The sequence below is a fragment of the Macrobrachium nipponense genome, chromosome 39, assembly GCF_015104395.2.
Source record: "Macrobrachium nipponense isolate FS-2020 chromosome 39, ASM1510439v2, whole genome shotgun sequence".
NCBI classification, from domain to species: Eukaryota; Metazoa; Arthropoda; class Malacostraca; order Decapoda; family Palaemonidae; genus Macrobrachium; species Macrobrachium nipponense.
In genome coordinates this window covers 21,574,312-21,601,366 of record NC_061099.1, presented here as the reverse complement: position 1 = coordinate 21,601,366, position 27,055 = coordinate 21,574,312, and the positions used below count along the sequence as shown (strand labels likewise).

The window sequence follows — 27,055 nt, the reverse complement described above, 5'->3', positions numbered from 1 at the left end:
GAAAACATTTTTCATAGGTCACGCGAACGTCCTTCAAATAGTGAGAAGCAAACACTGAATTACATCTCCAATATGTCGCTTCCAAGATATTCTTTAGTGACATGTTTCTCTGAAAAGAGAGAGACGTAGCCACTGCTCTCACTTCATGTGAGCTCTTACTCTCAGGAGTTTGAAAGAATCATCCGTGCAAGCCTTATGAGCGTCCGTAATGACGTTCCTGACAAAAAAGGCTAATGCATTCTTAGACATAGGTCTTGATGGATCCTTCACCGAGCACCAGAGACCTTGTCTAGAACCTCCCAACTGCTTCTTTTTCTGCATGTAAAACTTTAAAGCCCTTACTGGGCAAAGAGACCTCTCCGATTCCCTGCTGACGAGACCCGATAAGCCTTTTACTTCGAAGTTTCTCGGCCAGGGATTCGAAGGATTTTCATTCTTCGCCAAGAATAATTCTTTGAAAGAACAGATGGCTGAATCTAGATTGAAACCCACTTTATCACTAAGGGTGTGCAGCTCACTAACTCTTTTAGCCGTCGCCAGTGACAAAAGAAACAAACATTTTCTCGTTATGTCACGAAACGAGGCCAAATGCAGGGGTTCAAATCTCGCTGAGGACAAAAAAGAGAACTTAAGTACCACTCGAGATTCCAGTTAGGGGGAGAAGTAATCTTAGACTTCCTGGTCTCAAAAGATCTAATCAGATCATGTAGATCTCTATCATTTCCCAAATCTAGGCCTCTATTCCTAAAGACGGCCGAAAGCATACTCCTATAGCCCTTTATCGTGGCTACAGAGACGCGATTCCTCTCTCAAAAATAACAGAAAAATCAGCGATTTCTGTTACAGAGGTACTGGAGGAGGACAACTTCTTCGACTTGCACCACCTTCTAAAAACTTCCCACTTCGATTGGTAAACTCGGATAGTGGAAGTTCTCCGGGCTCTAGCGATCGAGCTTGCTGCTTTGCTAGAAAAGCCTCTCGCTCTGACAAGTCTTTCGATAGTCGAAAGGCAGTCAGAGCGAGAGCGGGGAGGTTTTGATGAAACCTCTCGAAGTGTGTTGTCTGAGAAGATCCTTCCTTTGTGGGAGGGATCTGGGGAAGTCTACCATCCACTCCAGCACCTCTGGGAACCACTCTTGAGCTGGCCAAAAGGGGGCTATCAGGGTCATTTTCGTCCCCTTTGATGTCACAAACTTCCTGAGCACTTGCCCCAGAATCTTGAATGGGGGAAATGCGTAAACGTCTACATGAGACCAATCTAGCAGGAAGGCGTCTACTGTTAGAGCTCTGGGGTCTTCTACTACTGAACAAAAAGACTTCCAGTCTTTTTGAGAGGAACGTGGCAAAGAGGTCGACATGAGGAGTCCCCCAAAGAGACCAGAGATTCCGACAAACTTCTGAGTGGAGGGTCCATTCGGTATGAAGGACCTGGTTCCTCCTGCTCAGCCTGTCTGCTCTCACGTTCCTTACTCCTTGAACAAACCTCGTCAAAAGAGAGATGTTCCTTTGAGATGTCCACAACAGCAGGTCTCTTGCGAGCTCGTATAGGGCATACGAGTGTGTACCTCCTTGCTTTCGAATGTATGCAAGGGCGGTTGTATTGTCCACATTCACTTGGACTATCTTGTTCCTCACTAAAGGTTCGAAGCTCTTTAGGGCTAGGTGTACAGCAATCACTTCTTTTGCAGTTTATGTGCCAGGACACTTGAAGAGCATTCCAAGTGCCTGACACCTCTCTCTTTCCCAAGGTTGCTCCCCAACCTTTTTCCGACGCGTCGGAAAACAATACAAGGTTTGGGTTCTGCGTTTCTAGGGAAGTACCCTTGTTTTCCTTCAGTGGGAGTAACCACCATTCTAAGTGGCGCTTCATCAACACTGGAATGGGAAAACTGTCCGAGAGAAGCCCTGTCTTCATGTTCCACGATCTTCTGAGGAAGAACTGAAGCGGACGGAGATGAAGTCTTCCTAGAGGAAAGAACTGTTCGAGCAAGGAAAGAGTCCCTAATAGGCTCAACCATTCCCTCGCCGAAGTAACGTTCCTTCCTTAAGAGAGAGAGACTTTCTCTAAACCTCTCGTTAGTCTCTCTTGAGAAGGAAATACTCGAAAACCCCGAGAATCCATCGAATCCCAGATAGACCATGTTCTGGCTGGGGATCAGTTGGGACTTCTCGAGGTTCACGAGCAATCCTAAGGTCTTTATCAGGTTTAGTGTCACAGCCAGGTCCTCCAAACACTGTTTCTCTGACTTTGCTCTGATGAGCCAGTCGTCTAGGTATAGAGATATACTGATTCCTTTCAGGTGAAGCCATCTCGCCACATTTTTCATAAGGCTCGTGAAGACCTGAGGAGCGAATAACAAGGCTGCCCTTTGCGAATGAGACACCGCTTTAGTCAAAAAAGCGCTAAAAACAGATCTCTTCTTCAAGAGACCTGCTCCAAATAAGGAAGAGACTTCCCCTGAGCCGTCCTGTACCGCCTTGTCGATGCACGACAATATTGCAAGGAGTACGTCCGGATCGAGTCCTTCCGAGGCATGGGCCTTCTTGGACATCACCCCAAGGGACCAATCTAGGAAGTTGAAGACTTCCAAAATGTGAAAAAGTCCCTTGAGGAGATGATCCAACTCCGAAAGACCCCAAGTTATCTTAGCCGTATGAAGGCTATGTCTCCTGGATGCATCTACCAGACTGGAAAAGTCAGCTTCAGCCGAAGCTGGGAGAGTGAGCCCCATATTCTCCCCAGTCTGGTACCAAATACCTCTCTTGCCCGTAAGTCTAGCGGGAGGCATGCAAAACACCGTTCTGACTAGCTCCTTCTTGGTTAGCATCCAGCTATCCAGCGACTGAAGAGCTCTCTTCATAGAAATCGTCGGCCTCATCTTCAAAAAAGCCGACGACTTCGGCGTCTTGGAGCATGAAAAAAAGTGAACGAGGAGGAGGAGCGGCAGGGATCAAGGCATCTCCGTATTCCTGAAGAAGGAGAGCTGTCAAAACTTTATAGTTAGACAGCCCTTCTCTGCCGTGAGTCTCGTCTTCTGAGTCCTCTTCCAATATAGGATCAGAAGGAGAAATCAATTCTCGTTCTGGGTCTTCCTGCCCAATAACTCATAGGAGAGGGGCTAAGAGCATGTACAGAGCTCCTCTGCAACAATTCAGACGTCTCTCGTGAAGACCTGAGGAGCCGTAGACAGGCCGAAACACAAGGCTCTGAATTGGAAGATCCTTCCCCCCGTCATGAAACGGAGGTACTTCTTCGACGAAGGATGGATCGGGACGTGAAAATAGGCATCCTGGAGATCCAGAGACACCATCCAATCCCCTTGGCGAAGAGCCGCAAGGACTGATGCAGAAGTCTCCATGGCGAAATTCTGTTTCTGAACAAACTTGTTCAGAGCGCTGACATCCAGAACTGGTCTCCAGCCCCCCGAGGCTTTCGCAACCAAGAAAAGACGATTGTAAAACCCTGGGGAGCTTTGATCCAGCACTAGCTCTATTGCTCTCTTGTCCCACATTTGATCCACCATTTGTTGAAGAGTATCTTTCAACACAGGGTCCTTGTAATTGGCGGACAATTCCCGCGGAGTTGACGTCAGGGGAGGATTGTCCAGGAAAGGAATGAGGTATCCTTTCTGTAGAACAGACATTGACCAAGCGTCTGTATCTATGAGAGTCCAGGCTTCCGCAAATCCCCGGAGCCTGGCACCTACTGGTGTTTGGAGGAGCGTCACTTCACTTTCCCCTTTTAAAGGGACGGAAAGAGGCTCTACCTCTCTTCTCAGTCGCTTTCCTTTTAGCGGTAGCTCTAGAGGGAGGGCCTCCTCGAAAGGGCCGAACAGGCGTAGAAACACCTTTCTTGTCTCCCACCATCACTGGTCTCTTCTTCCTGGATGATTGAAGGAGAAGATCCTGTGTCGCTTTCTCCGTCAGAGAACGGGAAATGTCCCTCACCAACTGCGAAGGGAACAGAAAGTCAGACCTGGGAGTTGACGTCAAGGTGGTTAGCCTCACTCTTGGCGGCGCCTGCGGCTGACTCCTCGCGCTTGGCTGGCGCCTCGCGCCTGGATGCCTCGCGCCTCTCTCCGCCTGGCTGGCGCCTCGCGCCTGGCTGGCGCCTCGCGCCTTTCTGGTGCTATATCCTTGTAAGGATGACGCTTGTCTGGCGCCTCGCGCCTGGCTGAATCCTCGCGCCTGGCTGTGTCCTCGCACTCGGCTGACGCTGCTGGTTTGGCAGACGTATCACGTCTGGTTACATCCTCGCGCCTGTAAAGAGTTTCACGCTTATCTGGCGCTTGAATCCTATAAGACGCTTCTCGTCTGGAGGAAACCTCGCGCTTGACTGGCGCCTCGCGCTTGTCTGGCGCTTCAAAATCGTCAAAAGAGTCTCTATCAGAAGAGATCTCAAACGCCTCACGTCCCACAGGAGCCTCACTCCTGGCGGGAGAAGGAAGACGAGACTTCTTGACAGGAAGCCTCACGTCTTTTCTACGAGGGGGATCCTTCGAAAGGACTCCTACCAAGGCGGATAACTGTTCTTGCACAGCCAAAATGATCCTCTTGGAAGCTTCTCCGGCGTCTTCTTGAACGGGAGAGAGACCTAACGAAGGAGTTTTGTCCAAGCCATGGGACGTCAAAACCCTCTTAGCCTTCTTGATCGAGGGAGGCGCTTCTTCCGAAAAGCGTTCGGGGCTTGAATCCAAATAGGATCTTTCCAGTGCCTTTTCAGGGGCCTGGACAGGTCCGAATCCTTCCACCCTCGTTTAGTAGAGAGGGAGAGGCGGACGAAGAGAAGCACTCTCTTAGGACGCTTTTCCTATATCGGTCCTGAGCAGTCTGTCTAATTACAGAGCCTGCTGAAGGGACGCCTGACCGGGGGGAATTCTCCACAACCTCCGTACGGCTTTCAACTTTCCTTCTCCTCTGGGCTTGGGAGCTTGGAAGAGGTCTAGGCCTGGGAGCGTCGCAGAGACGGTCAGACGCCCCCTCCACAACACTGGGGACACTCACTTCACTAAAATAGTCACTTTCACAATCCTTACCTTTCATGGCAGCCATTTTGGATTTCATCCTGTGAAGAGTAGCTTTCAGTTCAGCAATTCCGAGGTGAATTGATGTAAAGCCAGTGAGGGCCCTGATACAGAATTAGAATCAAAAGCATAGTTAAGAGAAGAGTTAGAATCATTAAAAGGCTCAATAGGCCTTGTACTACTACCCGCACCCTTAGATGCCGCCCTTCTGACTCTATCCCTTTCTAACTTCTTCAAGTAAGAAGTTAGAGTCTTCCATTCCTCAACATTCAACCTCTCACATTCATGACAGGTGTTAGAAATAGAACAGTCAAAACCTCTACATTTGCGACATACAGTGTGAGGATCAACCGAAGCCTTCGGTATCCTCACCTGCAGCCTACATTCACACACACTCTTCACACAACCACTTGAATCAGACATTCTTGAAGAAAAATCAAAAGCAAGTCCAAATCCAGTCCACAGTAGCGAATGCCAAAACAACGATCCAGGTACGTCACCAAAAGTCCACAAAAAGATGATCAATTGTCTAGAAAAGCGAATTCCAGTCAGGAGGTGGCAGCAACGATGTTGATACCACCGGCGACAGAAAATATATGATAGAAAACGGGAATGGTTCCTAGTCCTGCCGCCCAGGGCAGGCCGGTAGATCACCTGACCTACCTGTAGCGGAGTGGGTGCGAAATTTGAATTTCTGTCGGGGACGACGGAGTCTTAGCTATGTATATATCTGACAGGTAAGTTGATTGTATGAAAATAGTATAGTACATCACACAAGGTTTAAATCCCGACTGACTTTGTCTTTCGTATTTCTATGACATCTCTGAGGATTGATACATAGAAGTATAAATTTACATTACATATACACTAGACTAACAGTACTTAGAAACATGCAGTTATATTTGCAACTAGCAAATGGAAAAAATTCCACTTAAAACTGAAGGCAAACCACAATCTATAATCATACAAAATTTTAAGATTAAAATTCCCTGCTGAATCATACAAATTTTAAGACTTTTAAAAATTCCAATGCTGAAATCAATTCTACATTATTAACACACAGTATATTGTAATTAATTCTATTAAAGTTCTTGGAAAATGCTATATACAGCTGTCTGCTCTCTAAGGTACCATATAAAAATTATGGCAGATCATCAATAGATACCTCTGTGGTGAACAATGGTACTACATCTCACCAGCAGAAGGAATTGATATTCATTCTTCATGCATTATGGTTACCCCATGACACTGTCAAGATTCTCACTGTACAAAAGTTACAGCAAAACCTCATCCAAGATCATCACACTTACTTCAACAAATTTGGCAGTGAGATATGGGTTCTTTATGTGTGACGGAGAGCACAACAGGACGATAGTCATGGTGATGATGGGATCCCCAAGATTATTGATGGGAACCTTGGGGACGTATCTGTTCAGGAATAAAACTCAAAATGTAAAATCCACACCATATGACAACTATATAATGGTAAATGACATTTACATTAAAACACATGAACAATTCTATTTTATGAGGAAACAAGCCAAGACAGAAATGTCTTGTTCAAATTACAGAAAACTATAATATAAGACAGCCCCCAACATGGAGAGAGGGCCAAAGAAAGACTAAAGGACCTAATCTATTAATAAAGGTTTAGGAGCCTGGAGTTGGAACATGCAAGTTTTCGAAGTGCTTCACTTTATGTACTTGAATCTATTCCACACAGTATACAACTTTTTTTATAATTATGTAATGTGTCTGTATCAACTGAACAAATTATAGTACATTTCATAACTTATCAAAAATCATTTTCAGTATTTCTTCAGGTATCATAATACCCTTAAGTTTACAAGAGACCTTTTATAACTCCCTTGAATCTCATAGTAATACCTATCCTTCAATCCAAGCTAGCCTAAAGTAACTAGCAAGGCCTACCAGAAGATCCAGCAACTTACAGCATTTTGGCTTGTGCTGTTTGCTATCTGTGCGTAAGTTTTTATTTAACCTTTTATTTAACCAAGTAAATTCCTGAGAAAATGGCTAAAAAAATATGATAGACTGGAAAACAGAACAAAGATGGTTTGGGGACATCATGAGTAAGGTGGTGGAAAAATCAGTAAGATGTTAGATACAGAAGTGGCAGGATGCAGAGTAGTGGGAAGACATGGACCAGGAGAAAGGTATATATGAAGACTTTTGCAATGTTTATATTCAGGAAGGAAGTGGATAAAATGTATGACAGTAGAGAGCAAACAAGACATACAAATATTAATCAAGGTATGTACTCATCTCAGATATCTATAAATCTAAAGAGGAAACTTCCATTAGTTGTTACTGGCCATCTACACTGTCAAAAACTAAATGAAAGGTTTGATAAAGGAAAAATGACTAAAATAGCTACTGTTAAAGTTAATAACAGAGGCTAAATGAAAGGTTTACGTATTACAGGAAAAATTACTAAAATAATTACTGTTAAGTTAATAACAGTTGGCAACACTGTTGACCAATTGTTCATGTTCACATATAAATTGTAGTACTTATCTAATCTTTTTCTCTTCCAAGGATAATTACTACAATCACAGTTTACACAATTGTAGAATCAACCAATGCAATATAATGACTTCATTCTTTAGTGAAAGGGTAACAACAGTGGAGCAAATTAAGAAAAAGCACAGTAACCACAACTTACTGTAGCTAATCTTGAATACATTACCCAGATGGCTTCTCCCTGTGACAGGAGAATAACAGCCTAACAGAACTATTCAATAATGCTTTTGTTTCTTACATTAACTCAACAATAACTGAAAATTTCTCCAAATTAAGTACTATATGCACAATATAAAGTTCTGATTTACATATTACAGTATATAGCCACTAGAATTCACAGTACCCCAGTTTCTAAAGGTACTACAATTTATGCCTCATGGACATAGTACTACAATCTGTTAAATCTTCATCAAGAGGGGATTTTTGCCACCGATGTATACTATTTACATGGACGAACCACAAAACACTCGCAGGTCATTTCTGAAAACTAATCCATAATCTTGGAGAAAAGTCCCTCAAAGCTAACCACTATCAAAGTCATATATTTCACACCGTTTATAGTTTCATACAGAAAAGTGCTTTAAAGATGTCTATTTGCTCAAGCCAAGCAAATAGCCAGGCATATAGCAATAACTTGTATTTTATTTCTACCATAAATTTAAATACAGTAAGAATAAGCATTTTTGGATTAAGTAACATCTAAACTACTATTACTATGTTTGCTAGCACATATGACACATACGCATACAGTATAAGACCCACCCCAATTTCACCTGGGAATTTTAGGAAAATTTTAAAATGAAGTTCTACACTAACCTAGCAGTCCTAGCACAGCTGTGTTGAACCCAAAAGATCATATATTGTTTGCCATATTTGACTAAATGTATATTCCTTACTTAAATTCACAAGCCTTATAATTGGAAAACTTTTGGGTGCTTATACATTTTACTATACAAAAAAGTTTTTACACAATGTTTGGAGCACCTAGATTTGAGATAATAAATAGCCTATCATATTCACTAGAAAAAACTTTTTTTTCTCTTTCACATGAAGGAATTTTTAAGTATTGCCAAGATTTTAGTTGTCAATGAATATGCACAATATTGCAATCATTTATAATTATATTGAATTTGCTGGTACATTTTGGGAAGCATACTCCAGATAAAAAAGAAATATTTGAACATTATCCACGGTCCTCACAGGACTTCCCATTTTAGGTTATTCTGAAGCTCCATAACTATACTGACATTTACATATCACTGTAAAAACTATTTTTAAATAGTTCCAATAACAATAATACATGTAATGATGATGAAAATGTCTCGAGTAATTACTACTGCATGAATTATGAAATATAAATATGAAGAAAAAATTATCATACTAGATAACTTAATTCACACAAGACATGGGGACATGGGGAAGAGGGTATTTTTGAGCAATACTATATTTTAAGAAAAATGTTATTGTTAGTATAAACAATAAGGTTTTGTACATACTTACCTGGCAGATATATACTTAGCTATACGTCTCTGACGTCACGACAGAATTCAAAACTCGCGGCACACGCGACAGGTAGGTCAGGTGATCTACCTTACCCGCCGCTGGGTGGCGGCTGTAAGAACCAATCTCCCTTTCCAGCCAGAATTTTTCCCTTCCACCGGTCTCCTGATGGGGTAGGCTGGGGCGGGCCATCAATCGTATATATCTGCCAGGTAAGTATGTACAAAACCTTATTGTATACTAACAATAACATTTTTGTACATGAACTTTCCTGTCAGATATATACTTAGCTGATTGACACCCTTGGTGGAGGGAAAGAGACAGCAATATAAATATGGAAAAACGGGGAAAACAAAAAACACTAGTTGTAGGATGTAAATACAACCTTGGTTCTTACCTGTTTAGCAGAAGACTTGCGTAGTTACTGTCTATGAGTCTGCGTTGCCTTAAGAGCTTCAGCGAGTGGGCGTGACCTACGCTGACAACCTTTGGGTCTATCAAGGGGTTTGTTTATCCGCTTAGTGATAGAATCCGAGCAGGATCTGTCAACGGGGATTCGCCCACTTATATGACAGAACCTAACCACTATCATTGCAAGGAGCTCAAACATAAACCGATCACCTAACCAATCTAATCATTGTTAGACCTACGAAATGAAAAACATGCCTACCCGCATGTTCTTTCAAACAACCAAAAAAACTTACAACCTAACAAGGGGAAAAAGGAAAAAATATATACTACAAAGGATATGTCTCAGCTCCCTGCCCCAGCACCGAATCCGCCGATACGTACGGGCTACCCGAAGACACTTTTCATACGTAATTTTGACGTCTCTCAGATAGTGGAGTTTGCAAAGACTGAGTTGCACGCCAGAATGTTGCCTTCATAATATTACTCAGGGATATGTTTTGTTAAAAGTCAATGACGTGGCAATAGCTCTACCTCATGAGCTTTGACCTTAAGAACTTTGATTGACTTTCATCACATACGCATGCGCTTCTTTCACCAGGCTTCTGATAAAGAAAGAAAGACGCATTCTTCGAAAGAGTCCTCCTTGGATCTCTTACAAAGCACAAAGGTTTGACATCATTGCCCTTAAGTTTTTTCTTTCTCTGTAGATAGAATTTTAAACTTCGTACGGGTGGGCAAAGCGACCTCTCTGCTTCCTCGCCTACTAATGCAGACAAGCCTTGTACTGGCAAAGCTCCTCCAAGGATTTGAGGGGGTTATCGTTTTTTCCGTTTTTAGGGGTTCTCGTTCCCTTGGCCAAGAACGAAGGAAGGAACGAACAGATAGCTGCATCTCCTCTGAATCCCACATTTCCTTCTAGTGCATGGAGTTCACTAACCCTCTTTGCGGAAGCCAATGCCATGAGAAAAATTGTCTTCTCGTGAGGTCTCTAAACGAGGCAGACTGAGGCGGTTGCGAACTTATTGGACCTCAGGTAACGTTAGCAACTACATCCAGGATTCCAACTCGGAATCCCTGGAGAAACCATTCTTGGTGATGTTTCAAACGATCTTATTAGATCATGAAGGTCCTTATCTTCTGAAATGTTTAAGTTTCTGTGCCTAAACACTGCAGATAGCATGCTCGATAGCCTTTAATGGTTGATACCGCCAATCCACTCTTCTCCCTAAGGAAAAGTAAGAAGTGCTATTGGGTCACAGAGGTACTGGAAGAGGAAAAGTGATGGTTCCTACACCATCGCCGAAAGACGTCCCACTTCGATTGGTAGACTCTAAGGGTAGAAGGCCTTCTTGCTGCTGCGATAGCCGTTGCAACTCTTGCAGAAAGCCTCTCGTTCTGACCAACAAACTTTTGACAGTCTGAAGCCAGTCAGATCTAGAGCGGGGAGGTTTTTTGTTGTGATAACCTTCTCGAAGTGGGGTTGTCTGAGCAGATCGATCCTCTGTGGTAATGTTCTCGGGAAGATCTACCACCATTCCAGTACCTCTGTGAACCATACTTTGTGCGGGCCAGAACGGGCTACCAGCGTCATCCTTGCTGCCTCCTCCGATTCTGCAAATTTCTTTAGTCTCTCTCCCAGTATCTTGAATGGAGGAAAAGCATACATGTCTAGAACCCTTCCAATCTAGTAGAAACGCGTCTATCGACACTGCCCTCGGGTCCGATATCGGAGAGCAGTAGTTGGCTATCCTCGCATTCTTGGCTGTGGCGAAGAGGTCTATATGAGGCTTGCCCCAAAGCTTCCACAGGTCCTGGCAAGCATCCTCGTGAAGAGTCCACTCTGCAGGCAGGACTTGATCTTTCCTGCTTAGGAGGTCTGCTCTGACGTTCTTTTCTCCCTGTACGAACCTGGTAAGGAGACAAATCTTCCTTTGCTCTGCCCAAAGCAGAAGTTCTTTTGCTGCCCTGTACAGGGAGAAAGAGTGAGTCCCCCCCTGCTTCCTGATGTAAGCCAGGGCCGTGGTGTTGTCCGAGTTGATCTGTACTGCTGAAGCTAGGACGTGGGGCTCGAAAGCTTTCAAAGCTAGCCAAACCGCCATCAGCTCCTTCTTGTTGATGTGCCAGGGTCACCTGTTCCTTCTTTCAGGTGCCTGACACTTCTCTTGAGCCGAGCGTTGCTCCCCAACCTGTTTCCGAGGCGTCGGAATACAACACTTGGTTGGGGTTCGGAATGTGAAGGGACATCCCTTCTGCAAAACCTGAGAGGGTATGGACACCAAGAGAGGTCCTTCTTGATTTCCCTTGAGATCTCGAAGGAGAACTCTAGGTTTTGCGAACGGACACCTCCAGTTTCGATGTAGAAAGAACTGGAGAGGTCTGAGGTGCAACCTTCCTAGAGAAAGGAATTGCTCCAACTAGGAGAGTGTCCCCAACAAACTCATCCACTCCCTCGCTGTGCATACTTCTTTCTCTAGGAAGGCTTTTGACTTTCTCTGACCCTCGGGCTATCCTTTCTGGAAACGGAAAAGCCCGAAAATCCAGAGAAGCCATCCGAATCCCCAGATAGATACGATCTTGACTGGGATCAACTGAGACTTTTGAAAGTTCACCAAAAGTCCCCAGAGAACTTGCCTATGAAAAGGGTCTTTTGTAAGTCCTCCAAACATCTTTTCTGCGGACTTGGCTTCTGATTAGCCAGTCGTCCAAGTAAAGGGACACTCTGACTCCCTCCAAATGTACCATCTTGCTACATTTTTCATTAGGCCTGTGAAGACCTGAGGGGCTGTTGAAAGGCCGAAGCACAAAGCCCTGAACTGGAATATCCTTCCTCCCATCATGAACCTGAGGTATTTCCTTGAAGAAGGATGGATAGGCACATGGAAGTAAGCGTCCTGAAGATCTAGGGACACCATCCAGTCCCCTCGGCCGAAGGGCCGCCAACACTGAGGATGTCGTCTCCATGGCGAACTTCCTCTTTTTCTACAAAAAAATTCAGGGCGCTTACATCCAGAACCGGTCTCCATCCTCCTGAGGCTTTGGTGGAACTAGAAAAGGCGGTTTGTAAAAGACCGCTGAGTAAGGGTCGCTCACTAGCTCTATAGCCTCTTTCTCGAACATTTGTTCCACTGCTTGTGTTAAAGCAAGGCTCATGATGGGATCCCTGTACCTGGCCACCAACTCCCTCGGAGTCGTTGTCAACGGTGGTCTTTCCGTAAAGGTAAAGGGAATCAGATATCCTTTCCGGATAATCGAGAGGGACCAGTTGTCCGCTCCTCTCTTTGCCCAGGCTTCCGAGAATCTTAGAAGTCTGGCACCTACTGGTGTTTGGAGGACTACTTCCCTACTTCTTAGCTCTGCAGAGCGTGAGAAGGATCTACCTCTCTTGAAAGGTCTATTACCTCTCGAGGTAGAGGCTCTAGAAGGAGGGCCCCCTCGAAAGGGCATCCTGTCTAGCTGGAGTCTCCTTCTTCGTCTTCGTCTGGAAGGAGGTCCTAGGCTTCCGTGCCGACGAGGCGAGATGTCCTGAGTCGCCTTCGCAGAGATAGATCCTGAGATGTCCTGTATTATCTTCTTCGGAAATAGCAGAGGCGAGAGCTGCGAATACAGAAGAGAGGCTCTTTGGGCATGCGAAACAGACTTAGTCAGAAAAGAGCAGAAGACTGATCTCTTCTTAAGGATCCCTGCTCCAAACAGGGAGGCTATTTCGCTCGATCCATCTCTAACTGCTTTTATCAATGCACGTTAGAACACTGTTGAGATCTTCTGGCGAAATAGCATCCTTTTGAGTCTAGATCGTTCTTAGCCAAGACACCCCAAAGACCAGTCAAGGAAGTTGAAGACTTCCAAGACTCTAAAACATTCCCTTCAGCAGGTGGTCAAGCTCGTCATAGCCCAGGTAGTTTAGCAGAGAAAAGAGCCGAGCGTCGTGCTGCATCTACCAGAGAAGAGAAGTCCGCATCCGCCGATGAAGGAAAGACCCAGGCCCAGGGGTTCTCCAGACTTCGTACCTAAAAAACCCCAGTACCTGCCCGTTAAGCGTTGGAAACGGAGAGAAAGAAAACACAGTTCCCTTTCCCTTTCTCTTCCCTAGAAAATCAGTCCAATCAACCAAAACCTCCTCAAATGCCCTTCTTCATTGAGATGGTTGGCTTCATCCCTCACACAAGAGGAAACTTTCGTCTTCTTCGAAGTCGAGAATAAAGAGAGAGGAGACGGAGGAGCGACGGGAGTAAGGGAGTCCTCCAAACTCTTGAAGAAGGAGATCTGTAAGGATCTTATAGGACGAAACTGACGAGTCCTTCACCAAATCCTCTTCTGAAGGTTCAACTTCATCCACTGAAGAAAACCCTCCTCCGCTTCTTTACGAGGGCAGTTAGACTTCTCTAAAGAAGTCGCCTGTCCCAGAGAGTGTCTTAGTAGCAGACTGGCGCCTATCAGGGAAGCCAAAGTTTCTGGAGAGCTCCTCTCGAATGAGTCCTTCCTACTCTGATGAGTTGCAGTGCTCTTTGATCCTTAATCCTACTCCTAGAATTCCGGGCTTCCGCAAAGGGGGGTACGCCTGCTAGGAGAGGAGAAGCCATACTATGGCTCAAGGTGCGCCTTCTCAGGATCCATGCGGGCCTGTTTCAAAGGAGAGCGGCTGCCAGGCGAGCTGCGCCTACCATGAGGCGAACGCCTACTAGGCTCTTGGCGCCTACTTACAGGAGAGCGAAGCCCTGGAGAAGGTCGCCTACTAGGAGACCGGCGTCTACCATGCTCCACAAACTTCGATCCAGACTTGTGTGTCTCTTCAAAAGGTAGTCAGAAGAGACATATCTTCAGGCTCTACACGCCTGTCCTGAACAGAGCGGCTAAAAGGAGAGCCGCGCCTATCAGGAGAAAAGCGCCTATCCTACGCACCACGCTTGGGAGCGGGGAGAGCGTCTACTGGGGAGTAGCCCTACTAGGCTCAAGGCGCCTAACAAAAGGCGAGATCCTGTCTCTTGACGAATCCATCAAAGAGTAGGCTCTCTTATCCGGAGAATGCAGGATCTTCGGAAATGAGCGAGAAGACGAGGCTGTACGCCTGTCTTTAGACGAACGCCTACTAGGCGCTAGATCCTTCCTACTGGAGAGATGTAGTCACCAGGAGAAAGCTTCTTGGGCGATTGACGCCGGAAGACGACAAGCGTCTGCCGAGGGAAGAGCGCCTCCTTCCATCCGCTGATACAGGAGAGAGAACCGACTCTGACTGAGACGGTAACACAGCGAAGGAATCCTCGACTTCTTGACAGGGAGAGAGACGTCTTTCCGACGCGTTCCTCCCTGCCAAGGAGCCCGCCAGAGCCGAAATCTGCGCTTGCAGTCCAGCAAGAATTCGAGCTGGAGATCTTGCAAAATCCTCCACCGGAGAAGAGGCTCGAAGCCTACTATGAGGCGAGAACTCCTGCTCCATCCTGGGTTTCTGATCTCTACTTCCGGCTCTTCTGGAAAAAACTTCCGGGCTGGAAGGAAAGGCGCCAGGAGCCTTCCAGGCTCTCTTCAGCGGTCGCGAAGAATCCGAGGCGCTCCATCCTCTTCTAGGCGAAGGTGAGGAAGAAGAAGAGAAGCATTGGCGCAATACCTCCTTCTTCGCGCGAACAAGGGCAGCCTGGGTACGAGCATCAGGATCTACCGAGGGACGCCTGATCGGTGGGGAGTTCTCCCTAAACCTTCCTGCGGCTGTTGACTTTCCTCCTCCACTGGGACTGGGAGTCTGGAAGAGGTCTAGGCCTGGAAGCATTAAGGAGCCGATCAGACGCACCCTCCACTGCACTGGGGTCACTGCACAATTCACCTTCACTACTCTTACCTTGCAACGAACGAATCTTCTTTTCCATGCTAAGGATCGTGGCTCTCATGGTTGCCACTTCCGTAGTCGTATCCTTAGGTTCGATGCAGGGCGCAGGAGCCCTGCATCGAACTGGAGAAGGTTCTAATGCTACAACAGGATTTTCTTCTACCTCGCTAATACGAGACTTACTAGAACTCCTAGACGAAGCCTTTCTCACCCTGTCTTTCTCTAACTTCCTCAAGTAGGAAGCAAGAGCCTTCCATTCACCCTCATCCAACTTCTTCACACTCATTACACGGGTTAACAAAAGAACATTCTTTCCCTCTACATTTAAAGCAAACTGTGTGAGGATCTACCGTAGCTTTCGGTAGTCTCACCTTGCATTCATCCATAGAGCACACCCACTAAACATAGAAGATTTCTTAACCTCTAACTCAGACATCTCGAAATCAAAGAAAATTCCAAATCAATATCCAAAAACAATCCACAAATGCGTATGCCAAGCCAACAAGATCAGGTACTTCACCGAAAGTCAGTCCAAATAAATCCACGGCAACGAGAATCGAATAAAGCTGTTCAGGAGGTAACAACCACAGGTGTAGTCGTCACCGGCGACAGAAAAATTCTGGCTGGAAAGGGAGATTGGTTCTTACGCCGCCACCCCCGCGCGGGTAAGTAGATCACCTGACCTACCTGTCGCGTGTGCCGCGAGTTTTGAATTGCTGTCGTGACGTCAGAGACGATAGCTAAGTATATATCCTGACAGGAAAGTTCATGTACAAAAGTGGGTTTTATATGTTGCCAAACATGGCACATGTAAATGTCAAATTTACTGACTCTTGCAACTCCACCAACTACCTAAAAAGCCATTACTCTCCCTCTCACTGCTACATTAAAAACAATCTCTATCTCACTAAAAATTAAAACCACCACAAGGCAAATTATACTAATAAAGCACCAGACCACTTACTGTAATGTAAATAATAAGAATTCTGCCAAATCATCTAGGTACCACTCAGGCAGTGCAGCAAAGAGTTCGGGCAATTCAGATGGAAGAGGCAGGAAGTTGGCAGTATCAGCAAGCGTCACCCCCAGAGGTGCCAAAGTGTTCTGATCGCCCGTGAGTATACGTAATATTACCTGAGCTGCTCCAGAGTAGTGATGCATACATCTTTCCAACAGGTTCTCATCTAACAGGCCAGCATCGGCACAGATTCGGGATTTATTTAGCTTCTGTTATGAAGGGGCAAAAAAAAGATAATTATATTTTTATAATAAAATAAGGTTTTGTTTATACTTACCCAGTAATTATATAGCTATAGTTTCCAATGTTCGGCAGCCTAATTCAAATTTCGAAGGTACCACTTCGATTGTTCAGTGTAGATATACAATACCATCCCCAAACAGCAATATTAGGAACAACTTAGCAAAGTACTTCATTCTGTTTCATGCATAAAGTCCATCAGAGGGGAGGTATGTGGGCTCTGAATCGTATAATTACTGGGTAATTATATACAAAAACCTTATTTTATTATAAAACATTATCATTTTTGTATATGAGATCTTCCCGAACCCAGTAAAAATTATAAGCTGACTCCACCACTGAAAGGAGGAGGGGTCATGGACATGTTCTACTTCAAAGTATTAACATCATGTAATGAATTTGAAAATAGAAAAGTTGCTAGAATTGAAAAAACAATGCTTGTCGTTCCCATTATTTAAGAAAGCTATGCAGATGAACACTGCCTCTGATTGGTGCTCATCTTAACTCACAGTGGTGTGGCAGTAGAGCCAAGGGTTGCCTCCTACTTAGGGAAAACTTTGCAGTGAGGGGAATGCTCCAATGTCTAGCAAAGTATGATAGGTACCCGCCCTTGCCCTGGGTGTAGTACCAAAAATAAAACAACCAGAAAATACTGACACACTGAAATAAAGTGAAGACCCATCCACTGAGAGTGATAGGTGCTCCAGGTACACTGTACCCCTGACTCTCCAAACTCAGCACCTTACTGAAAAAGTGAAGAGATAATAGGAGAACATCCTGTGCCTCCTTCCACAATGCCATGGTCCAGTCACTAAAAACAATGGTCTCGATGGTAACTGAATATTTTTTACACTCTTTTTAAGCCCACATAAAAAATATTATTAAGCACAGATCGCTTTACACCTTCAGTACCTTGATGGCAGATAACGCCAGAAACTAAGGAAGTAGAGGCTTTGCTTCAAGTAGGCCAAAAAACATGACACATGAGGTGTGTCTTAAAACATGAAGTCCATAATAAACTAAACTCTAGGAAAACAACAACGTTTAGGACAGAGGAAGAGGAAGGTTCTGGGAAGAACTCTTCTTTTCACACTAGCAGCTGAGTTATCAGGCTACCTCACTACCAATTCGGGGGTGAACAACTAGTAACTGAACACTTTATTAATTAGAAAAAAAGAATATGGAAGACACAAAACCGCGGCGTTTATCCGAAAAATCTTTCTAAATATCGCAGTGGCCTATGGATCCAGGTGCAACGAAGCAGAACTTCCCCCCACAAACTTCTGTTGCACCGTGGGTAAACAGAGAGATAATGAGTCTAATGAGACATCTCTGTCCAATGATTCTTGCAATGGCAACTGTGGAGCAAAAAATCAACCTCATAAGCAAGAATCCAGAGCCAACCAGAGACTTAAGTCTGTGATGGCCAGACAGAGATCTGAATTAGAAGTTTAACCCTCTTGACAGATGATAAACAATACTACAACAAACAAAACTCAGTGAGAAGGCAGTACTCTGCTCCTCATTTGTCTCCAAGGCTGAGTTGCCTGGAAGCACATTCTGCCTTGGAATGCATTCGACTTAAAAGTTATCGGTGTACGACAGATACCTTCGAGTACCTACATGTTAACTGAAACAAGAGGAAAGAAACCCAAAAACCCCCTTGTTTGATGATAATGCCAACCTCGTGGTGTTGTTGCCATAACAATACCACTATTCATATCATAATCAAAATCAGGAACTCTTGGGAGGCCCAAAAAGGCTGTCCTAGTTTCAGGAAATTAAGAGATGGTACTATTTGTCTTGGTCGCACACCACAAGAATTAACAAACATGGTATTTTTATTATAAAATAAGGTTTCACACATACTTACCGAACAATTACATAGCTATACGCTTCTTACCTTACGGCAGTCGAAATTCCAAATTTCTCGGCGCTTAATGGCGCTGCTGACGTGTAGGTGATACAAACCCCGCCCACTTTCGGGGATCCCCGGTACTACTGAGCTTTGCTTGACAATTCGTTTTAGCCGCCCCGTCGTACTCTGTGGGGGGGGAGGAGGGAGGGCTTTAATCATGTAATTGTTCGGTAAGTATGTGTGAAACCTTATTTTATAATAAAAATACCATTTTCACACATGAAACTTACCGAACAATTACATAGCTGAAGTCCACATTACCCGGCTGGTGGGTATATGGGACTTTAAGTGCAAATAAGAAAAAAAAAAAAACTCACATTGCAAGAATGTTGTAGTACCTTACCTCGTGAGAGAGCAGCTGCAGGAGAATACTGCCTCTGGTCGGCGCTCTCATCACTTGTAGGGAACGTGGCAGTAGTGGCCAGGATCGTTCCTACTACTAGTGGGTATTCTGCAACCATGGAGGTTCACCGATGGTTGATCAGAATGAAATAATATGCGCCCTTGCCCTGGGCTGTGACCAGATTAAAATAACAATCAAAGACCATCACCTACACATAACCATAAAAAATAATAAACCAAACCCTACCATAAAAACTGGCGGTACTCCTGGTACCGTGTACCCCCAGGCTTCCCCAAAAACTCGACCACCTTCTAATCAAGACGAAGAGATAGTCAAAAGGAAGGGGAATTGGACCAAATCCCCCTATGCTTCCTTTCCCACACCATGCCCATCACCGACAAAGGTCCTAAACGACAACAATTATCAAACGTTGCTTCCATATCCTTCAGGTAATGGAGAGCAAAAACCGATCTTGACCTCCAGAACGTAGCTTGCAAAATAGATGCTAGCGACGTATTACTGGGGGTCCTCGAGTTACGCGTAGATCCGTTCTTACGATGCATCGTAACACGATTTTTCAGCGTAAGTCGGAACATTGAAAAATACCACATGATTTAATGTAAATACCTATCATAACAACGAGAGAACAATTCCTTACCTTTATTAGTTTGATTGGCTGCACACTGGAGAGGAAAGCTGCGGTGCTGGAGAGACTGGGGAGGTTAGTGAAGAGAAAAAGAACCTCCAGAAGTTTGCTGAATCACCATAAGGCTGACTGGGTATACGCCGTTGATTTTTGGTCTTCCAACCAAAGCACCAATAACCTTTCCATTTCAATTATTAGACCACTATGCTACTTAGTTATCACTGTCGCTTTCATAGGAGCAGATCCTTTCACATGTTCAACGATGCGCTCTTTATCTTTTGATAATGGTAGCAACGGTCGAACGGCTAAGGCCCAAGCGAGCGGCCAATGTTTGTTGGCGTTTCTCCCTTCTCGGATCGCTTTATAATGTCCACTTTAATTTCCATGGTGATGGCCTTTCTTTTCTTCGATGCACTACCATCAGAAGAGTCCGCCTTGCGCTTGGAGCCATAACAAAGAGCAAAAAGTTACAAAACGATACACACGAGGGAGAGAGAGGCAGTGTAAACAACCAAAATGGCGTATGGGCGAGGACTGAGCGTAGCGAAGCGACGCCGTCCTCTCCCCCACAAAGCGTATTCTTCGCCGTGCGCCTGGAACTAGTTCGCGTTTGTTTACGTTGCTTACGACGCTAAACCGCGTAAGACGGAACGACGCAAAAATATTATTTTTATATTTTTTTTTTATGGGGGCGCGTTCGTAACCACGAAACATCGTAAGTCGAGACCAGCGTAACCCGAGGACTTACTGTATGTCTAAAAGCCATGGAAGTCGCTACTGCCCTAACCTCGTGGGCTTTAACTTTACACACCTGTAGAGTCTGATCTCTTACTGACGTGTGTGCTTCCTGAATCAGAGCTCCTTAAAAAAGAACGAATTGCGTTCTTAGACATAGGACGGCTTCGGATCTTTAACCGAACACCCACAATCGGTTCGAACTTCCTCTCAAAGCCTTTGTTTTATGAATATAAAATTTCAGTGCTCTCACCGGACACAAAGAACGTTCTCGTCCTCTTCTCCTACTAATCCTGACAAGCTTCGAATGGAGAAAGAAAACGAGGCCATGGTCTCGAAGATCTTCATTCTTCGCTAAAAAATCCTGAGTATAGGCACACACAGCTTTGTCTTGTGTAAATCCTATCTCTTTACTCATTGCTTGCATCTCGCTGATTCGACCAGCTGAAGCTAAGGCGACTAAGAATAACGTCTTCTTAGTAAGATCCTTCAAAGAAGCCGAATTAAGAGGTTCAAAATTCGCTTTAGAGAGCAGGACAATACCACGTCTAAATTCCAGTCCACTAAACCTGGTCTCCTTGTCCTAGTGGACTCAAAAGATTTAATCAAGTCGCTGATGTCCGAGTTATAGATATATTTAAGTTTTCTATGTTTAAAAACTGATGCCAACATAGATCTGTATCCTTTTATTGTCGAAGTCGATAACTTCCTAACGTCTCTCAGATATATTAGGAAGTTTGCTATCTCTTGTATAGAGGTTTTAGAAGAAGTTGTGTGACTTTCTCTGCACCAATTTCTAAAAACTCCCCATTTTGACTGATAGAGTTTGGCCGAAGAGGCTCTTCTACAGTTAGCAATAGCCTCTGCCGCTCTTCTTGAAAAAACCTTTTGCTCTGACCAGGTCCCGGACAGTCTGAATCCTGTCAGAGCGAGATACGACAACCCTTGGTGATTTCTGTCGAAATGGGCTGTTTGAGTAGCGATGGAATTTGTGGCAGAAGCCTGGGAAGTCCACTAACATCCTCAGGAGATCCGGGAACCACTCCTTTCTGGGCAAAAAGGAGCTATTAGTCATCGTAACGTTCTGGTGACTCTGGAACTTGTTTAATACTCTCTGATCATCGCAAATGGTGGAAATGCGTAAACATTCAGACCTGACCAGTCGAGAAGCATTGCATCCGTTTCCAGGCTAACGGGTCCGGGACCGGAGACAGAATAGAGGAAGCCTGTTGTTCCTGGACGTTGCAAAGAGGTCTATCGTTGGTTGTCCCCACAACCGCCATAGATCCTGACAAACTCTGATATCCAATGTCCACTCCGTCGGAAGAACCTGATGCGCACGACTGAGTTCGTCTGCTAAAACGTTGAGCTTCCCTTGCACGTACTGGGGAAGAGAGTCACTTTGTGCACATTCGCCCACAGAAGAAGATGCTCCGTCATTCTGTAAAGGGAGAACGAATGTGTCCCTCCCTGTTTTCTTATATATGACAGCGCTGTGGTGTTGTCCGAGAAGAACACCGCAACTTTCTTCCCTTCGACTAGAGGGGTGAAACTTTGAAGCCCAAGAAAAATTGCTTTCAGCTCTTTTATGTGATATGAAGACCTCTCTCCTGTTCCGTCCAGATACCTGATGTCTTCTCTTTCCCCAACAGGGCTCCCCATCCTGAGTCCGATGCGTCGGCATAAAATTCTAGCTCTGGATTCGTTCTTTCGAGGGACAAACCCTCCTGAGCTCTTTCCTCCGACAACCACCAACGAAGATCTTCCTTGATTTCCTCGGAGATCGGAATAACAGTCGAATCCGGTTGAACTTTCCGGTCCCAATTGGCCTTTAGGTAGAATTGTAAGCGTCCTCATGTGAAGACACCAAGTGTAACAAAAGTCTCCACCGAAGCGAGAGTCCCTAACAGGCTCATCCACTCCAGAGCCGTGCAGGACGAGCGGTTTTAACAGCTTCCGTACCGTCGCAAGGAGGGAGACTATTCTCCTTGGGGAGAGAAAAACCCGAAAAACTTGTGAGTCCAGAATCATCCCCAAATATGGAATCCTCTGACTCGGTACTAACTGTGACTTCTCTAAATTCATTACTAATCCCAGTTGCTGTGTTAATATTAGTGTCCGATTTAAATCCCTCACACACTGGAGACTGGAGTCGGACCTTAGAAGCCAGTCGTCCAGATGAAAAGCAATATTGATTCCCATCAAATGTACCATCGACTTATCGGGGTCCAGGACTCGAGTAAATACTTGTGGGGCTGTCGAAGTCCGAAACAGAGCGCTCTGAACTGATAAACTCTGCCGTCGAAAACGAACCGTAGATATTTCCTGGAGCTCCGATGAATAGGTACATGGAAATATGCATCTTTCATGTCCAGCGATACCATCCAGTCTCCTGGTCGAAGAGCTGACATAACCGACCGGTTGGTTTCCATACGAAACTTCGTCTTCAGAACAAAGATATTGAGAGCACTCACATCCAGGACCGGCCTCCAGCCCCCCGATGACTTGGGGACAACGAACAGCCTGTTGTAAAAGCCGGTGAGATGTCTTCCACTATTTCTATGGCCTTCTTGGTAATCAGGGCTTCTACTTCCTTGGCAAGAGCCAAAGCTCTTTCTGATCCCTGCGAGTATGCTGTTAAGGCGATGGAATACTCGACAGTGGTGGATCTTGCACAAACGATCACATAACCTTCTCTTAATACTGTGATCACCCACTGTTCCGCCCCTCTTCGACTCCATTCCCGCCAAAACAGGCGGATCTTGCTCCTACAGGTGTGTGAGGGTAAAAATTCCTACTTGTCCGACTGTCTTGAGGGTGGGTTTTCTTACTGGTTGTGGCCTGTGGACGCAATTAGGTCCCTTGGTCTTGGGTTGCCATCTAGACCTTTCCTCCTCCGCGAAAAGGTTGCTTCTGAAAGTAGGTTTGACCCTTTAGCTCCTGTAGGTGGTGTCTCCTTGGGACGTCGTGTCGACGAACGAGTCAATAAATCGTTGGTAGACTTTTTCTCTAGATCTGCGAGAACTGCTGAATAACTGTTCAGGGAATAAATGCGACTTACATAAAAGGCGCAAACATGAGAGCAGACTTCTGGTTAGAAGTTACTCCCTTGGAGGTGAAAGAGCACCAAAGTTCTCTCTTTTTAAGGACGCCCAGAGTAAAAAAAGAGATGCAAGCTCCCCTGAGCCATCCCTGACTGCTTTGTCGGCACACGATAATACATCAAGCCAGTCTGTCGCCAAGCTATCTTCCAGAGTACTGACAATCCTCTATTTTCCTTGCTAATGCAGCAATAGTCCAGTCTAAGAAGCTGAAAACTTCTATTACCTTAAATAGGTTCTTAATCAGGTGGTCGAAACAATCAGGCGAAGAAAAGAAAATTTTCGGCTGACGAAAACGCTGTCCTTCTGTTAGCAATCCACCAGACCTGAGAAATCTCCTTGGGCGCAGGCAGCGACTCCCAAAGAGGGTAATTCTCCAGGTAGCATAAAATTTATATAGTCTTCTGTAACTTGGACGGTGGGACAGCGAAGGCGGCTTTACCAGACTCCCTCTTCTTCTCAGCCACTTCTCTGCTTCTTTGAAGACTCTTTTCGCCGACTGCGAAAGCACCAGTTTAGGTAGACTCGCCGAAAGTACTTTCCTATCCTTAACAAAGGTAGGAGGCGAAAGATAGAGGAGCTGGCTCGAATTCCGTATAAGAAGCCACCAAAAACTTCATTAAGTTGGAGTAAGCAGAAGCCGCTTTCGACTCTTTGTTCCGACTGATCCTCCCCATCCAACATTGTCGCATGCTTGGCTTCTTCTTCATCCGTATAAGACTTAACTTTCTTCAACGACTTAACTAAGTCCTGAAGCTGTCTCAACGGTTCCAAAAAAGCTTCTTCTTTGTTGTTCGCATCATCTCCCGATGGTGCGGGCGAAGGAGACACTTCCTTGATGAAACTTGCGAGTCGAACTCTCTCTCTCGTTAGTCTGGCGAACGAGTCGAAACTTTCCTTGTTTCAGTCGGCGAGACAAAACCATGCGAGTCCGACACTGATACCTCGCGAGATCGTTTGCGAACAGCACCCGAACCTCTACTAGGCGAAAGATACACAGGGTTCTCCCAAAAGCTACACGAGGGTTGAGGACTCTTTTCCCTCCCTCTCTTCACAGGTGATGACGAATTATCCAATGGCACTGCGCGCCTTTTCAACGGGCGTGGACACTTCACTCCACTTCTTTCGCCTGGTATCAGGCGAACACACCTCCGAGTCCGACGACAAACCTACACCAGACACATCTACACCTTTCCAGTGGTGTCTCTTTGACAGAAATCGAGTCGAAATTCATGACTGAGTCGACGGCCGCCCGTGGGCAAACCCCTCCAGTCTCCCTTCGACTCACAATATGTCTTCTCCCAGGTGCTGGGGAGCGCGACAGTGACCTCGGTCTAGAAGACGTGGAGGGACGGACAGCCGCCTCCTCGGATACGACACTTGCACTTTTCACTTCACCAGACTTAATCACAAATTCACGAGATGTACCTAAATCCATGACAGATTTAGCAAGCAGCTCAAATTTCCTATCCATCTTATTTTCTAATTGGGCAATGGTGTCGGAATCAGAAGCATGGGGAACCTGAGCCGGAGTAAGGTGTACTGAAGTAGGAGGACTATCAATAGGAGAGACGTTTGACAAAATAGGAGAAGACAAAGCTGGGCTTCTTTGCCTCTGACGGCAAAGGAGTTGACTCTAATCTAGCCCTACTATCAGCCCTAATGGCTGCCTTTCTTTTCCTATCTTTTTCCATCTTATCAAGATGAAGACAAAAAACTCTTCCTTCCATCCTTGATCATCTAGATCTTCACATTCATTACATGTACGCTCTTTAGTACACTCTTGCCCCCTACATTTCACGCACTTCGAGTGTGGGTCATAACATAAATTGGCTAATCTAGTTTTGCAGCCTTCGCTGCAAAACCTAACAGATGAACCTGAATCTGACATAACTCACACTAAACAGATGAATAAAAGAAAGCAGCTAAGCCATCAAACACAAAAAACAACCAAGAAAATTGTACTTCACCAAATCGGGTGTCAAACAAAAATGGCGAACAGTTGACTGCAGCGAAATACACAGGTGTTTCAACCGTGGGCGGCAGAAAACGAATTGTCAAGCAAAGCTCAGTAGTACCGGGGATCCCCGAAAGTGGGCGGGGTTGTATCACCTACACGTCAGCAGCGCCAATTAGCGCCGAGAAAAATTTAAATTTGGAATTTCGACTGCCGTAAGGTAAGAAGCGTATAGCTATGTAATTGTTCGGTAAGTTTCATGTGTGAAAATGTAGTATATGCCTGTACTCGAATGGTGCAACTGATAACAGACGTATGTCGCAAGGAGAATATGCAAGTACGTATATTCATAGACTCCTGTCGACTGAGCACAGCCTAATTCTTCTTCACTTTGAAGAGCAAAAGAATAAGGACTACTGGAAGCAGACCTCCTTCATTATCTAATGAAGAGAGTGAAGGTGATGCTATCCTGATGGGAAGCTTTCTATGGCAAAAAACAGGACACCAGATGACAACTGGTTGTTCCCAAAAACAGGAACACTGGAGAGATCTGAACATCAAAGCCAAAGGAACAGTCTCTCACATCCAAACTCTGGGGTGTTGTGATCAGTGTAAATTCGTCTATTCCTTTGTTGCGCTCATTGTAACCTAGTTTTAGTAGAAGGAAAATAAAAGAGAGGATGACTGTTCTTGGCTGCTCTTCTCGGAGCTAGTGGGAGCAGGCAATAACTCATGCCATCATCAACTTGCGGTGATGATAGCAAACCAAAGACTTAGGAAAATGTATTCGTCTAAGGGAAAAAGATGCTTCTGAAGGGAGAGCAGAGGTTTCCACCCACCAAAAGAAAATAAGCATTCTTTACCTACAACTGTTCAATCGTGGAATGCGAGAGTTTCAAGTAGAGTTGACTGCGCAAAAGGTTTGCGAGAACTTGCCCACTTCTCACCATGCATCTGCTAAGTGATCAAAATTTCCTGTTCGAATGGTGGTTAACGAAAGATCCCCTAGTGCCGAAGAAGATAAATGAGGAGACTGTGTTGTCCCAGGCATCCAACAGGCAGTGCAGACTTCCAACAGCTGGTGCCAGGTGAGGCGTGGAAAATGTCAAACGAGTTGAAGGAAGGGGGTGGGACACTCAGATGGCGCAGAACACTTGTATGGGGCCCGACACTCAACAAAAAATACTCAATACGAGAGATTTTAGCAGCTAGGTGCTAATACCTGGTGCTCATCATGAGAATCGGTATTATATTCTGATGAGCATCGATGACAAGTATTCGAGAAGGCTCAAATATACAAAAGCAGAAGCAGAATTCATCCATTCATTTCATTCAGTGGATGACAACGTCTGTATCTCCACCTTTAAGAGCATAGAGCATTGTGAGGGTGACGCGGTCAACACACCTGGCTGCGACTGCCAGGGAGAGGACTGGCTATCGGAAGCAAATGGTCGCTACGATGCTTCCACGTCCAGGCGCTAGCACAGGGCGTTCAATATAATGCTAATCAAGTACAATAAAGTAAGCTTCCTTTAATCTGAGCCTACTGAGCACCACTCACTAAATGCCTTTCCAGCGGCATTCAGTCGAAACCTATAAAGTATGACAAGTTTTGACCGAGGGGAAAATCCCCCATCTCATTCCCTTTAATCAAATCGGCTCAATCACAAGTCGAACCCCAATTGTGAGTCAAATCAGCCGAATTGTGGGTCGAAAATCGACTGAGAGCCGGATCAGCTGAGTTGCGAGTTGAACATCGATTGTGAGTCGAAACAGCTGAGTCACAAGTCGAACATCGAC

The 27,055-nt window shown here is 45.2% G+C and overlaps 1 protein-coding gene across 1 annotated transcript in view; it reads right to left on the bottom strand.

Annotated features, from left to right (window-relative positions):
• The window catches only part of LOC135210381 (ubiquitin conjugation factor E4 B-like), a 133,635-nt gene that overhangs the window by 25,118 nt on the left and 81,462 nt on the right, over positions 1 to 27,055 (bottom strand). Inside the window, 2 exon segments of the mRNA XM_064243288.1 lie at positions 6,335 to 6,452; positions 16,262 to 16,524. Coding sequence (XP_064099358.1) covers positions 6,335 to 6,452; positions 16,262 to 16,524 — 381 coding nt within the window.